Source organism: Balaenoptera musculus, chromosome 6 (genome assembly GCF_009873245.2).
Source record: "Balaenoptera musculus isolate JJ_BM4_2016_0621 chromosome 6, mBalMus1.pri.v3, whole genome shotgun sequence".
Classification (NCBI taxonomy): Eukaryota; Metazoa; Chordata; class Mammalia; order Artiodactyla; family Balaenopteridae; genus Balaenoptera; species Balaenoptera musculus.
The window spans coordinates 53,458,362-53,475,092 of NC_045790.1; the positions used below are offsets into that span (position 1 = coordinate 53,458,362).

At 37.4% G+C, this 16,731-nt stretch overlaps 1 protein-coding gene across 11 annotated transcripts in view; it reads left to right on the forward strand.

Annotated features, from left to right (window-relative positions):
- MPDZ (multiple PDZ domain crumbs cell polarity complex component) overlaps nt 1-16,224 on the forward strand; it is a 172,476-nt gene extending 156,252 nt beyond the window's left edge. For 8 of the 11 annotated variants that reach the window (XM_036854695.1, XM_036854698.1, XM_036854699.1 and 5 more), the window contains 11 exons: nt 244-327; nt 532-725; nt 2,200-2,347; nt 4,907-4,993; nt 5,914-6,004; nt 6,876-6,919; nt 7,739-7,861; nt 9,123-9,227; nt 9,786-9,898; nt 10,718-10,841; nt 12,713-16,224. In XM_036854695.1, coding sequence (XP_036710590.1) covers nt 244-327; nt 532-725; nt 2,200-2,347; nt 4,907-4,993; nt 5,914-6,004; nt 6,876-6,919; nt 7,739-7,861; nt 9,123-9,227; nt 9,786-9,898; nt 10,718-10,841; nt 12,713-12,859 — 1,260 coding nt within the window. In that variant the 3' untranslated portion in view covers nt 12,860-16,224. The remainder of the gene's footprint in view (nt 1-243; nt 328-531; nt 726-2,199; nt 2,348-4,906; nt 4,994-5,913; nt 6,005-6,875; nt 6,920-7,738; nt 7,862-9,122; nt 9,228-9,785; nt 9,899-10,717; nt 10,842-12,712) is intronic. The other 3 variants (XM_036854704.1, XM_036854706.1, XM_036854702.1) reach the window with 2 other exon arrangements.
- Nucleotides 16,225-16,731: the final 507 nt, after the last annotated feature.

Consider the following 16,731-nt stretch of genomic DNA (forward strand, 5'->3'; position numbering starts at 1 on the left):
TTTATAATTTTTTTCTTTAAACTTCCCTATCATGTGAAAGAAATATAAGCTTCTTTGAGCCTTGTAGCAAAAATTCTTCTTATGCTTTTCTTTCAATTTTGATATGTGACTCACATACGGATGCCGTGAGTGTATAACGCGTATCACTGTCTCTAAAAGTGAAGTGTGCTTTGACTCCATTTCTGCTCACCCTCCCTAGGGAGAATGGTATAAAGCATGGGTGTGTTTTGTTTGTGCCCTTAGGGTGCCATTATCATCCATGAAGTTTACGAAGAAGGAGCAGCATGTAAAGACGGAAGACTCTGGGCTGGAGATCAGATTTTAGAGGTACAGAATGCTGTGCATTTGACCTTTACAACTAACGAAGAAAAGGCTACTCTGGGGAGGATGGTCTTTGCTTATTTCTTTTTCCCTCCCTCCTTCCCTTCCTCTTCCCCCCTCTTTCCCTCCCCCTCTCTCCCTTCTCCCTATCTTTTTTCCTTTTACTCAGCTCACCTGGTTCCTCACCCTCTGTGTCCCGTTTCTGTACAGGTGAATGGAATTGACTTGAGAAAGGCCACACACGATGAAGCAATAAATGTGCTGAGACAAACACCGCAAAGGGTGCGCCTGACGCTCTACAGAGATGAGGCCCCGTACAAAGAGGAGGATGTGTACGACACCCTCACCATCGAGCTGCAGAAGAAGCCGGGCAAAGGCTTGGGGTTGAGTATTGTTGGTAAAAGGTATGACTGATCAGGGCAAATGCAATGACCTCTTGGAAACGATTGAATTTAAATTCCTTTAAAGAGTACTAGCAGTAGTAGAATCTTTCTCAACTGCTAGTGTTCTGGAGGTAGCTATTTCAGCCCATGCAGTAGTGGAACATCAGAAGACATTGGTGTTGAAATTTTTTAGTCAGTATTTTGGGGGATTTTGAAGGTACTAGACAGAAAACCATTTGGTATTTTTGAGTACCTGCTGGGTGCCAGGAGATACATTAGGTTCTGGGGAACAGAGTTAAATAAGACATGGATCCTGACTTCAAAAAACTCTGTTTGGTAAATGAGCATTAAATATATTCTTGCAACAAAGGAATCTGTTGATGAGAGGCAGAAACGCATCGTGGGGGATCCATGGACGCAAAGGAGAAAGGGACCGACTGCATGACCTTATTTAAGGGAAGTAGATTAGGAAAACATAAAGAGGTGCCAGAGATGAAGCCAAAAATGAGAGGTGAGAGTTGGTCTGACAAAAGTGGGCGAGGATATCCTAGGGAGAAGGATCACCATGAACAAGAGCACACCATCAGAAGGGAATAGAAAGTGTAAATTAAGAGGCCAGGGTAGTAGATTGGTGAATATACATAAATTAAGTACCTCATTTATTTAAATATGTATATATAGTTAATATTAAAAAATATATAATCCAGTAAGTTCCAACACCTTTATTCTTAAGATGGGAAAGCAGAGTATCAGATGGTGAAAGGGCTTGTTTGAGGTCATGACCTTGGCAAGAACAAGTGATACAATTCAACTTTTCCTAAATGTTTCTGCTAAGAGTTATCTTTGTATCTCAACAAGAAGTCCTTGAGTTATTTATACTTTTATGAAAGGAAGATTGAAATAAGTTGAATATTTGTTGATTTTGCATAAACCTATCTTGTATGAAACTTAGACCTGTAATGATTTAAAAGAAGAGACATCACAGCAATGGTACTTAATTTTGAGTAACAAATGGTTTTAGTTTGAGATACATAGCTATTATTTATTTTCAGTAACGTTAATGGCACTGGTGATAATAGCAACATATTTATGTAGGCACAGGTCAATATCCATTCAAGGCTTCGTTATGGTGTAGAAAGAACAATAGATTTAGCTCCCAGTGACTGACTCTTAAGTCCTGTTTTTGCCATTTAGTAAGTGTGACTCATAAAATGAGTATAATAGCCACTTCTACTCACAGTGTAGAACTGTTGAATAAATATGCTTATGAAAGATATGTTCAATCTATGAAATATTGTAAAGACATAAGATACTATTTATTACAAAAAATAATTCTCATAGTTGCACCAGTGTTGCTGAAAACAATAAAACTTTTAAAGTCATAAAAATAGAAGTAAAATTTCCAGTTGTAAAATGTTAGCCTTTCATTAAATGAGCATTGCATTACAGTTGGGAAAAAATAATAATGTCGACATTCAAAATTTTACGTTTGCAGAAATGATACTGGAGTATTCGTGTCCGACATTGTGAAAGGAGGAATTGCAGATGCTGATGGAAGGCTGATGCAGGGAGACCAGATACTAATGGTGAATGGAGAAGACGTCCGTCACGCCACCCAGGAAGCCGTCGCAGCTCTGCTAAAGGTAGAAATCCAGTGCCACAAATGGTCGTGTGTAATAGTGTAAGAGAAGGAGGAGCGGCCACATTCAAACAAGTATTTATCTAATATGTTCTCTCAAATAAGACATATTTATACATTAGACACCATATTTCAGTGATAAATCTCTAAATAACAAACTTACAATCAGCTGTTTATTATATTATTATATATTTATTTAGCAGTAATAAGAATTATGAACTGAGTGTCTGTGTTCTTAGTAAATCTTTTATCACAAAGTGATTACTGTGTGGCTCTTTTCTTGAAAGAAAAACATATATTCAGGCCACAAAGGAGAAAAAAAAGTCTTAACCTCGGTTCTCCCCTGCCTCCCCATATGTATATTTGGATTTATTCTTATGACCTCTGGCCTAAGGAAAGAATCTCCTCCCTTGCACGGGTGCTCTTTGAAAAGGGACTCAGCAGAAAGGCGGAAGATCATAGGAGGCAAGAAGGGCACCTCTGGAAGTCATGCTTTCTGGACTGCCCTGTCCCAGCCCCTTCCTTAACCCCTTACTGGGCGCACTAAATTGGACATCTTTATATTTCCCCAGAGATGAAGAATGTGGAAGAAAGATTTTATCCTTTTTGAATGACAGAAGAGAATGTTTGGTTCACATCTTATTCTGATTCAAAACTATTGAACTATTTAAAGTTTGACATTTAAAATCATAGTTGGATGGGTCATCCTTATGAAATGAAGACAATGTAATGCAGATTTACCGGGCAGTACCTTCAACAGTTATTATTGTTGTTGTTTCAATAATTATAATGTCTCCATCCCAAGGTATCATTGCTAGTCTTAAGTACATTTTACATTGTGAAATCTCTTTCCTCCATGGAGTAAACTCTCCATGAAGAATCATTTTCTGACTGGAAAGGCAGAGCCAGTCTCATTTTAAAAATGGAAAATATAGAATAGTCACTTAAAAATACAACTCGTGGAAGTTTAGACATATTTCCTATCAGGGAATATTCCAGTTTCCAGAGGGGATTTGTGTTCCTACAAGTACATAAAGCAGTGTTTATCTCATTGTTTTCCTTTACCTAACATGTGTTTTTATGACCTGAAGTGTAGTTCAGTGTTGATTAAAAATCGATCGCCATCAGTATCCATGTCATGTGGCACATGTTCAGTAACATGAGCACATAACTTCATGACAGTGTCTGACAGCAGGAGAAATGGCAGAGTTCTCAGATGCTAGTGGGAGCCTCTTCAGTGGCTAAGCTTAGCTTGATGGAGTGATTTTCAAGTGAGCATCTTGTTATAAACCTCTGTGGTTTGCATAGGATCTGGTATATACATATAAATTTAGTTATTAATAAAGCACACTTAGAGTCTATCATTTCTTCTTAGAGTTATCAATTTTCAAAAAATAATTAGAATTCTTTAAGGAGAAGTAGCTTCTTTTAGGAGATAAATTAACAATGATAGTTAACTCTGTAAGATACATACCTCTCAAAGATAGAGAAGGAGACATCCATAAAATAACCTAAATAATTTTAGAACCAGTTAAATCACCATTTAAAAACCCAGTTTGGCAGTATATAATGAGAGCCTTAAATATTTATATAGCTTTGCTATTTGTACCTCCAGCTGCTGCTTGTTGTTGTTTTGACTTGTTATTTCTTCATTTAAACATCTTGCAGAATCCTCAATACACAAAAAACTTCACGTACATAAGGTTCATTGCAGTGTTGTTTGTAATAACAGAAAACTGGAAGCAACACAATTGACGATACTGCTTTGTGCTCGACACTTTGATAAGAATTGTGCATGGCTTATTTTATCACAACAACCTATAATGGTCTCTGTTTTTAAAATGCAGAGTAAAAGACTTATCAAGGTAAACATCTGCTAAGTTCACACAGCTAGTAAATCACATAGTCTGGATTTGAACCAGTGTATCTGACTCCAAAAGCCTGAGTTCTCAAACACCTCATTGTGCTACTTTCACATTAGACTGTATAGCATTTCTTGCATGCCTATGATTTATTTGCAAAGGACCACGGGGAAATTGTCTTCAATTCTCGTTTTGTGTTTACAGCAATATGGCTTGTTTAAATATTGTATATTATATCTATTCAGGTACAGCGAGGCAGGAGAGAGCTTACCCAATTATCTGAGTACCTCTGCTATTGAGGGCAAAACGAACTGTTGCGGTAGTGGTTATTTTATTGTTTTTGTTTTGTTTTTTAAGATCTGAGTTACTTAGTTCTTTTGGCCTATCTAAATTAGTGCGTTTCGTGAGATAATTGCTTGATTCTCCATTTCTCTTTGCCGTGACAGACACGCTCTCCATGTAAATCATGAGGCAGTAAGACAGACACTGGGTGTTGCTGCTGCTGCTTGTTGTTATAATTTTTTTACTAGTTTTAATGTTTTAGAAAAGCCCTTTTCCACAAAGGATTGGAGGTATCCTTGCCCGTGGAAATTCCAAAAGGAAAATGCCTTTCAAAAACCCAGTCTTGAAGAGTAAAATGTAATCCTAAAGCTGACTGTAGCATTTTATTTAAACATTTCATCGAACAACTTCCCCCGCAGTGTTCCCTAGGCACGGTAACCTTGGAAGTCGGAAGAGTCAAAGCTGGCCCATTCCATTCGGAGAGGAGACCTTCTCAGAGCAGCCAGGTGGGTAGCTGTGGGATTCATCGGGCAATGTAGTCCATAGGCCAGAAGGAACTCAAAGATGGCCCTGACCATGAGTCTGTCCAGGGTCATGTACACAGGCCTGGCCCCCTGGCAGCTTGGCAGAGCGGCTGAGGTGCAGACTTTGTGATAGAGAAGAACGAGAGATGGGAGTGGACAGGCAAGCAAGGTGGATGGAGCTCTTGAGTAGTTTGTGAGTCATTCTAAGGAACTTAGTTCCAAGCATTCTTCTTTTCTGACGTGATTCTTTTTCCATAATCTCAAAAGTGAACCGATTAATATATACATATAAAGCCTACAAAGACAATGTATGTTTAAAGTATTTTATAACAAACATTGATCAATCAGTATTGAACTGAAAAAATCCCGTGTAGGTGAACTGTAGAAGCTCACCACCACGTATAAAAATATGGTGTGAGATAGCTGGAGTCTCTTGGTAAGCCCCTCTCCTGTTGCCTTCTGATGACAGAAGCCCATTTTTATCAGCCTGTCCTTAAGGACCTCTTAGTCACCCCTGAATGATTACCATTCGTTTCCTGTCGACTGGCCCTAATTCTGCAGTTGTTGAAGTCCCCATCTATGTACAGCAGTTGTTTAAATTTAGCGAAGATTAGCTTGGGTGAGATTATGAAAATCCACTAAAATTTTAGGAAGGTTGGAATCAATTGCATCCATTCTTTTACCTTGAATTTATTTATATCATTGGACAAATTCTTCCTTAAAAAGAAAAAAAAAGAGAAAACTCAGTGGAAACTCTCCATATTGATTGCCCTTCAAATTACCAAATGCCACTGTTGCTGAACAAGTATTTCTAAGTCCATTAAAAGAATTCTGAAATAAGTGGTATTTAGCGGGTATTATTACTTCCCAAACTTTCTAAAACAACTGTTATGTATTTGTAGATGAGTGAAGGGAGCCTGTCATCATTCACTTTTCCACTTTCGGGATCCAGTACATCTGAGTCACTGGAAAGCAGCTCAAAGAAGAATGCATGTAAGATTGGATTGAAATTTTAAGCATGATTTAGTGGTTTGAATTTTCGCCATCAACAGTGATTTTTTCCCATTTTACTTTACCTCTGAAGCTCTCTTTCCTCTAAATCATCCCAAACCCTAGTATAGGTGCAAAAATTCAGAAGAGCATGAAGTAGTGCCTATAGCGGTATTTCCCATTTGATGTTTTCCCTACGAGGTATACTAAACATTAGAATCAGGATCCTGCAATTTTTTTCTTGCGAAGCAGATTGTTGTATTTGATTTTTATTCCCTTTTTCTGTTTAATGTAACACCAATATATCAGAAGATCCCATTAAGTGAAGCTTTCTTTCTCCATGAAGATTGCAAAAAATTCGATTGATAAAATTAATATGATCCTCCTGTGTTTTAATTACATGAAATCATGATGCAGAGGGTTTTTTGGCTTGGAGCATTGGTTGAAAGTTGTTCAAATTGAAGAAACTAACCATATGGCAGTCTCTGTTTGCAATGTAACTAATATTCTAGAAATTTAGGCACTTAAGTACATGGATTCTTTTTAATGCTTCCATGACTTTATTTCTCTCAGCTGTGCACATGTCTTTCTATCCAAAGCACATCCTGTCCTTAACTCATTCAAAGTGGATTATGGAGTTGTATAAGCAATGCTTGAAATAAGAAGGAAGAAATAGGATGGTGTGTGCATTTTTCCAACTGGGAAGTCCCTCTGTAAGACAGATTTAATCATGTGTGCTAGTAACTTTGAAACCCCCTTTCCAAAAAAATTAGGGTACCTCACTTAGTCCCATCTAGCTGTAGACATCAACTAAAATTTAAACTGACATTAAAAATGCACTAATAACCATATTTTATCTTTTTCCCATTTACAGTGGCATCTGAAATACAGGGATTAAGAGCAGTTGAAATTAAAAAGGTAACTTGGGAGAGAGGAAACAATATAAACTCTGTTGACTCCAAAGGCATCTGCATATGTATTTTCCTGTTAGCTGCCTTACTATTTTATAGCACCATCTGATAAAATGTGTATTACATGCAGTGGAAATAGCCCAGTGTAGTCTTTGCGGAATTTCCTTGTTTGAAAAATCATTTTTGATATACTGTTTATTGCCACAAATGGTATCAACCCAGCCCCACGCAAAATAATGCCGGGTCTCTCTCACTTCTCATATTAGGATAAATTAGCCTTTGCTTTCAACAGAGATTTCCCATTCTCCTGAAACAGATTCCTCTGATAGCCATGCACAACAGAGAAAATAAAAGCAGATTTAAGTGCTGAGCACACTTGTAGACACTTCATACCATCGTCATTTCATTTAATAGTCACTGCAGCCCTTTGTGAGAGGCACGGTAATCTCCATTTTGTCCGTGAAGATCTAGGGATTCATTGAAAGCAGTGGACTTGTTCCAGATCCCAGCGTTTGTAAGTGTGGGTTTCTGGCTTTGAACACGGGTCTCTCTGATTCCTTTTCACTTCATCAGCTTCCTTGATTTTCCTCATTCCCCATAGCATGATTTTCGTTTAGTTTTGATTTCTTTTACCTCCTGAACAGATGCTTATTTTTCTAAATCACATTAAGGACCTGTATCAAATAAAGTAATACAATTTTCTTGGGCATCATTTTCCACCCTCACATCTAGAAGATCAAAGTTAACTATAGAATATTGTGCCAAAGAGACCAAAAGCAATTAAAAATATCAGTTTAACCAAAATACTCTGTCTGTCCAATGGCAGGGACCCACTGACTCATTGGGGATCAGCATTGCTGGAGGTGTGGGCAGCCCGCTTGGTGACGTTCCTATATTTATTGCAATGATGCACCCGAATGGAGTTGCAGCTCAGACCCAGAAACTCAGAGTAAGTTTTACTAATAGCCCTGGTAGCCCTAGCAAATCTGTCAAAAGGTTTTATAAACCCTTTGACTCTGGCCAACTGTTGCAGGCAGTTTGAGATGTCTGTCAACTTTTAAATCCGCTTATCCAGCCACATCAGGGCTTGCTTTGGGTAAAAGATGAAGAAAATTAAAAGAGAGGAGAATTTGTTGTTGTATGCAGATTTTCAAGTAAATGAAATGGGATGACTTACAGTTGTTTCTTAATATTTTTTACTTGTTTGAAACCCTGTGGAAGAAGTTAAAATGAAACAGAAGGTATTCTCAGAAAGTATTGCCAGAATGAAGTGAAATTTTTTCTTTACGTGTTTTTTTGGTTTAAATGCTGATTTAACTTTATTAAATTGAAAATTGTCATTTATGTTGCATTTGTTTATCAGTTTTGCAAAAGTTTAGTGTAAACATGACTTACAATGTGAAACTATACAAAGCTTGCTTCAAAACTGAGGGATTTTGCATATGTAGAGCACTATGATAGAATTTATGCTAACTGCCCAGTTCTGAAATCATGTGAATATTCCATTAAAGTAACTCAATCTCTACAAAGTAAAATCTATATGGCCTCATGCCTTAAAAATAGTCTCAAACCATAATCACTATTTAAATACTCTCTAAATCGTAATGGTTCTATTTCCCTTTGCTATGTAAATTTATGACTGGCACTTAAAAACAGATTGTACGCGTAACACAGGGGTCAGAAAACTTTTCTGTAAAGGACAAGATGAATATTTTAGGCTTTGCAGGACATACATGTGTGTCCCTGTTGCAACTGTTCAACTCTGCCTTGTGAAAGCAGCCAAATATTCATGTCTGTCCTCCAACCAGATTTTATTAACCAAAATAAACAGTGGGCCAGTCTTGGCCTATCAGCCGTAGTTTGCCAACCCTTGACTTAGAGTCACAGCTAATGTGTATAATAATAATATCCAGAGAAATTCTGGTTCCCAAATGATAGCAGATATGGTATTCTTTTAATAGGAAGTAATGTCTTACCCAGGAGAAACAAAGAAAAGGGAAGCGTGATTCCCTGCCCATTGCCCCAAAGATGATAGAACTCAGCCATTACTTGCAGCTTCTCTTTGTGGTTGCTGCTGCTTGGAATTGGACGTTTCCTTGGTTCTATTTCTATTGCTGATTAGCAGTATACGTGTGGTGTGGAAGGTAGGGAAGGAAATCATCCCACTCTCCATGGCTGTTGTAGCAGATGGCTATTTGTCTCCCTCGCAGGTTGGGGATAGGATCGTCACTATCTGTGGCACATCGACTGAGGGGATGACTCACACCCAGGCAGTTAACTTTCTGAAAAATGCCTCTGGCTCCATTGAAATGCAGGTAAGATTTTTATCCCAACTCTTCTGAATATGGGTAGCTTGAGGACACATGAGCTTTAATGTCAAAGCTATAAAATGATTAAATCTCCTATTATTGTATTTACTATTTCCCTTGAACATAAATGATTACATTGAGAATCCCAAGAAAGTACATAGGAAACACATTCTGTCACTTTTTATCCTGATGCATTTATCATTTCATACTTTATATCTTAGGGGGAAAATTCGTGGTCTTGGCAGGAAATGATTAATTGCTGAAATTTTAAGTGGTGTGATTGAGTGACTTACATTCTAAAGATCTTTAGAAAACAGTTGCATGTGAAACCATGTTTGAAAAGCATCAAAGAACTTGGTAGAATTGAATTAGTAGAATATTCTTAGTGTCAGTTGAAGAGGCCTCTGGACCTTATGAAATTCCTGCATTTATGTTAACAGAAATGATTAAGTGGATGATAAAATACACATTTTATCCCCAGTGCTCTTTTTGAAGAAAAACTACTGATGTCTTCCTAGCCACGTGAGCGTGTGTTTTTTCCCTTTATATTTCTCCTGTGTACAGGTGGTTGCTGGAGGAGATGTGAGTGTGGTCACGGGTCATCAGCAGGAGCCCGCCAGCTCTAGTCTTTCGTTCACTGGGCTGACGTCAAGCAGTATATTTCACGATGATTTAGGGTGAGCTCACATACTATGGTTTGTATGTCCCTGTTACCCACATAAAGGTGAAACGTTGGAAGATGAGGTGTAAAATATGAAAACCAAGTGTTTCTAAACTCTTCGATTATGGAATGGTAGGTAGGTAGATAGACAAGCAGACATGCGTGCATGCTACTACTCTTCCCACGTTTTTCATCTCTGAGTTTTTTGAGGGAACATTTTAGTCTTGGGGGGGTCAATCTATCCTTTTAAAAATTCCAACATTGCCTAATCATTTATTGAATCATACTTGTGATTAAAAAAAAAAATTCACAGTTACCCAAAACTTGAGTACACAGAATTAGAATATAGAGAGAGGGGAAGAGAGGAGCATGCTGGAATTTTTACATAATTTGATGCAGCTTTTCTATTTCTTATCATCTATTTTTGTCTCTGAGCTTGGGAATACTGATGTTTATGACTTATTCCATCATAGTCTTTGGCAGTTTAGCCTCTCACTTTAAATAAACTGGAAAAGGAAGGAGCTGCTTTATACAATGAGAGCTTGCCATGAATATGTTAGGTTAAGGGTAGTATACATGAGTAATAGAATAGGGTGTTAAGTAGTATTTCATTAGATTATGTAAATTTAAGATACATAGCACAGCACACACTGACAATTTAAGCATCCCCAAAATACCCGTGATGGACTCACTGTTGGTAACACAGAGAGTTATACTAGCTTTAGGTGGATGTCAGCTAACCCATAACTTACAGATTCATGGAGATACATATGTATATGCCATATATATATTTTTTTAAAGTCTAAAGACTCTTTTTTTCTTCCCTTTACTGTAGACCTCCTCAGTGTAAGTCTATTACACTAGACCGAGGACCAGATGGCTTGGGCTTCAGTATAGTAGGAGGATATGGCAGCCCTCACGGAGACTTACCCATTTATGTTAAAACAGTGTTTGCGAAGGTAAGCTTGCAAATTTTAACCAGCCTCTTCCCCCCTAAGCATTCATTAATAGTGGTCAGCAGCGGGCTTATTAGTTTATGGCTTGAGGTAACGCCAAATGATTAACAGTTGATTATTTTCCTTTGGAAATCCCTACAGGAATAGGTCATTAGATATTTTTGTCCAATTTGAGGTTTAGTTATGTTTAAAGGAAAATAGGCTCAAATTGAAGTTCCATGGGTACTCTCGACAATATACATAAAACTATTAATGAACATTAGTTAGACAGTCAGGCCTGATTGTTTTCCTTTGGAAACAAGTTGTATGTGATTGAATGTCTTTTGCAAACAGGACATTTTAAATATGTGTATGCTAAAGAGCCCTGACATTTTTTCTCTTTGCATTTTTTGTTGTGAAATATAAAATAGGCACAGAAAAGTACATAAAATACATAAGGAGAATAACTAATAGGGCATTTATTTTGCAAGTTTCATTTCATTGAATGGAATAGAAAAATAACTACTAAAAATATTAAGGAGTATCCGGCAGCTCTATCACCTACCACAGATCAGCTGTTTGCATTCAAGGGATTCAATAAAGAAAAGAAAACTGTTGGTATATAGTTATAATCATATAGCATCCCGTTCTTTGGTAAGAATATTTAGAATACAAGTAAAGTTATTAACAACATTGGTGAAGCTATTAAAATAATTTAAACCCATATAATTATTGTTAATTTTTTGTTAAGACAATTTTTAGGAACGACAAAATTTCCTGCAGGAGAAAATTCAGATTCTCAAAATTTTACAGCACAGAGGAAACAAAATTATGTTAAACCCATTAAAAGATTTGGTACAGGGGCTTTTGATTAGTATTATAGTCCTTTAAAGTGCTTACTTAGGGAGGTTTCATTCTATTATTTTGAAAAAAAATTATTTTTCACCAATTTAAAGTGCTATATCTATAGCTATAGCTATCTCTCTAGCTATAGGCTTAATTTATGAGATTTTTTAAAGCCATTGGTATGTCCAAAAATACAAACAGCATTTGCCAGTAAATAGAAGAATCATGCAGTCCTTTTTCTCAGCCTCGGAACAATTTATTTAAGGCGTGCTAGTTAGAACATATTTTAAGAGTTTCATCATTATGGATTCCTCATTAACTTTTCCATATTTTTAATCTTATATTTAATTGCATAATTGCCTACTATACTTATGCCTAAGATGAGGTTCTTTTCCAAACAGCAGTGTCTGTGTTTAGTCTTAATCATTTAGGGCCCATAAGGAATATGAAGACTCTGTCCACCCTTGGGAAGTAAAGAATCAAGCAGCTTAAGCCACCTTTTGAAAGCCACAGAAGGAATTAGAATTAGAGTTAGCACGACTTGTGCCTTATCCTGTCCTTGTCAACATACATGTGGGCTTTTGTGCTTCTGCAGACCTTTGGGTTTGATGGCCCTCATGCCCTTGTCCTATAAAACTGCTTTTGTCCTGTAAAACTGCTAATCCTTTGTTTTCTTTCTGTAGGTCTTCTTTATAGGATAAAAAATCTTGGATTCTATGAAATCATTCCTACTAAGCATATTCCCAAATATTCTTTATTAATTTGAGTTCCTACCAACTGCTGTGCTGAACAGCCAAAAAGCCATCCAACTAATCTATTGACTGCTAAATTCTCTCTCAAATTGGAATCTCAGTGCTGAAGCCATTTAGGAGAAAGGCTTCCTTTGTGTCTGTTCATCATTGCTCAATGGCTGTGGAGCACCTGTGGAGCGCTGAGAGCAATGTGTGTGTACACGCAGAGCAATTCACATTCTTGTTTGGATCTTTTTCTGTTGTGTAACTGCGAGGCAGCATTTTTTGAGAAGTAAACAAGCCACTTTATAATTGCAGGGAGCAGCCTCTGAAGATGGGCGTCTAAAGAGGGGTGATCAGATCATTGCTGTCAACGGGCAGAGTCTAGAAGGGGTAACACATGAAGAAGCCGTTGCCATCCTTAAGCGGACAAAAGGCACTGTCACTTTGATGGTTCTCTCCTGAATTAGCTGCCAGAATTGAGCCACCTCAACTTCTCACTTACATCCCATGCTACAAAGAGAGTGGAACTGGTCCTGTGGACTCCTCCTGGGCTGTATTCATCCGGCTCTTCAAAACTGTAGGAAAAAATAGCATTTAAATTTGTTTTTCTCATATGGAAATGATTTTCTTACTGACAACCTAGCATCACTTTCCCTTTCTCTTTGCATTTTGTGATGGAAACTCAAAGAGAAGGGCTCTTTGCATAGATAAATCCAGTCTTTCTTCCTGAAGATATCTGACATTTTATAATCATGTGGGCAGAAATTAATATGGGCTCAACTGGTTAGTAGAGAAAGGAAAAAAAATCATTTGAAAGCTAACCAAGGGGAAATGGTCTCATGAAATTAAGGTGAAAATTGAAAATATAAAATAAAGAAGAAAATCTCAAGTTTTATAAAAATGCATTTTGTTAATCCACCTTCTCTCCCCACTTCTAACTAAAAAAGAAAAGAAAAAAGTTGTACGGAAAATGTTTAAAAATACTTTCAGTATTTAAAAATGTTGACTATTATTAAAACATTGCAACTCCCAGCTCTAATACGCACATATATAGTTTTCTCCTAAAATGGGCTTCAAGATTGGGTAACTAACAACAGGAAGCAATGTTCCTAAGTTTGTAAAGAAACCACTTATTGCACATCTTGATGTTCATTTTCATTTTTGACCTATTACACAATATTTTCACATTTCTATAAGTAAAATGATGACGCTGCCCAGTATTGACTGCGGTTTCTCTAGAAAGCAGCCTTGCTAACCATGCAGGAGCATAGGAGGCTCTCCGAGTTGTTAGTGCTGGTTTTAAGGGATGCAACACTGAAACTGTGTCAGTGTGCTGTGCAGTTGGTTTTCAATTAGTATTAATCTTAATGACGGAGAAAAAGCAATGTGTTAGTAATTATTTTGGTTGTATGCCATTAGTAAATTGATAGAAAAATTAAGGGGATTAACATAAGTTCATTCCATTGCCTTATATTAACATCTTATAATACAATAGTTTAAGACTAAGGGAAACAGATGGAGCTGTTTATTGAGACAACTGGTGAGGAATTATCATGTGTTCATTCCCATTTTAGAGCGTGAAACTCCTACATTAGAATATATAAAGTCACTTTAAATATTATCTATATTTGTAACAAAAGTAGTGTACAGATATTTTATTACAGCGCTTATGTGTAAATGCAGAATTGAAGTGAATAAATAAGAAGTTTCGTGGTGCACAAAGAAAAGCAGGCATTTTTATTTTGTTCTTTTTACTGGGGAAAAGCTTTATTATACTGTTCAAGATTTACAATTTAAAATTGGCTTTTATCATGTCTAACTGAACATATGGTGTCCATAGTTTTACAGTTAGAGGAACTCTGGACAACAACATTATGAAAAGCTCAATGCTTTTTATGCCCAGAATTTTTACTAATGCTAAAAATGCATAGACTCCTCATGGAACAGAGGAAGATAAACAGCATTAAAGAAAGAGAGGTGTTGTGCCTGTATGTGCTTTTCTGAAACGCTACGAGTGATGCAATATTATAAGTTGTTCTTTAGAGTAAGTAGTCAAGAGTTGAAGCATGTTCAGATAGAAAAAGTCATAATGAAAATTATTTCTAATAATGAACATGAAAAATCTGATTTGAACACTGAGCAAGGACTTTAGGAACCTTTGTTCTGCCAGTTCTTCCCCTAATTAGCTAATGAACATATGCATTCCCTCTGATGTATCTCATCTGTAAAATGATAGGTGATTTTATCTCAAAGCTTATATCAAGTTCTAAAATGTAAAAATTCTGTGATTCTTAGATATACGAAACGAATGACACAACTACACGTTGCATCAGTTCGGAAGCTATTCTCCCCAGCCAGCTATTGTAAACTGAGGTACTTGATGTAACAAAACTCATTTCACTATCCCAGTGACACATCTAACCTCTTAGTCACCAGTTAATGGCCCTCTCTCATGAAGGCATGTCAAGATCCTCTCATGGTTGGCTTCTGGAAGCTGAGCCACCCACTTTTATGTTTTAACCAGCAAAGATTTTATGGAGGCCGCTCTGTGGCACACCCTAGGAAGGCCAGTTAACCAGCCATATTGAAGTTTGAGTAAATGTGTGAAGGCACTCCAGTGAGAGCACCCAGCTGGGTATCTGTACTAGCCTGTAGGGCATTGCCCCCAAATTCACGTCTACTAAGAAGCTCAGAACGTGACCTTATTTGGAAATAGGGTCTTTGTGGATGTAATCAGTTCAGTTAAAATGAGGTCATGCTGGATTACAGTGGGCCCTAAATTCTTAAGAGAAGGCTATGTAGAGACACAGAGACAGAAGAAGAAGGTCGTGTAAAGATGGGGACCGAACAAACAAAAAACAAAACAAAGAGTACCTGGAGCCACCAGAAGCTGAAGAGATGAGGAAGGTTTTTTCTCTGGAGTCTTCAGAGACAACTTGTCCCTGCCGACCCCTTGATTTCAGATATCTGGCCTCCAAGACTGTGAGAATAAATTTCTGTTGTTGTAAACCACCTTGTTTGTGGAACTTTGCTACGGAAGCCCTAGGACACACCAGTATAATGTCTTGGATGTTTTTATATCCTTAGCTACTATCACTGTGCCTGGCAAATAGGAGAGGCTCTATACATTTTTGTTCAGCATGTAAATGATTGAATTATAGGTCGTGATTAATTTCATGGTCTTACCTTGTTTTAGTTAAGCTAGCTGCAGCCTTCGTACTGAATACAAAACAGGAAGCAGTGGGAATGCCACTTAGGGATGTAAAACACTGGGGATAAGCTCCCCTCCTGAACTGCTACCAATTAACAAAGTCAAAGCATGTAGAAGTGAAGAAAGAGAGGGAAGGAATGAAGGAAGGAAGGAAAAGAAGATTGAGAGGAAAAGAATATCGATGCATCAGCATTAGAGAGAGTGACAAAGGCTTATGCTTCCTATATTATTCCTTCTTGGAAATGTAAGATTTCTCCGTGGAGGAGGAAGAAAGTGAGCAAAGAGTTTGAAGACTTGAACGTTATAGTGTTATAGTGTTAATGTGCAACTCAAGACCATGTACAACTCAAGACCATGTACAACTCAAGATTGTGGCTTGCCCATAATAGGTTCAGTATATTTGTTTTTGTGATTAAATTATATTGGCGAATATTGCACATTTCTGGTGTTCTTTGTGACCCCTCCAAAATGATGATGATGGTGATGATGATGACGTATTTGATTTCAACACCTACTGATTTATAGCAGCAGATGTAGCAATGCAGTGTGGCAAGTCAGTAGAGCCCATACGTCAGAACAGTGATGGAACTGGAAGCATAAAAGATTAAAATTCATGCAAGACAAGAAAAAGGAACTTTTTTTTCCATTTTAAGAATCTTGATAAAGCTGATTTTGATAGATTCAAAGAAGCAAAGTAAGCTCTTCCCTGCTGTGAGGTGTACCATGCCAAGCTGTCTTAGACCTGGTCATCTAGCTTATTGTCTGAGAATGCCAGAGATCTAGTGCCTGTCTTCAGATCTCCATCACAGTGAGTGGAGAAGTTGAAAAGATGCCTGCAGGGAGACAAGAATCAAGTATGCTTTCTTGGGTCTAGGTGTGGGAATGTCGAAACTATCATCACCTACTTTCAGCAGCCCTGGTGTGTTGTTTCATGTCAGTGACAAGTATTCTGGAATGCATTTGATTTGTGCAAAGATGTTCCTCAACTTCGTCTACGAGGAATTAATGTTTAACTTTGACCTTTCCTAAAGGGAGCTATTTGTAAGGTGGAATTGGCCTCTGTTACCTCAGGAGGAAAAAAACATGTTGGTGGCAAGAACATTTCTAAATGAAGAGCGTGGAA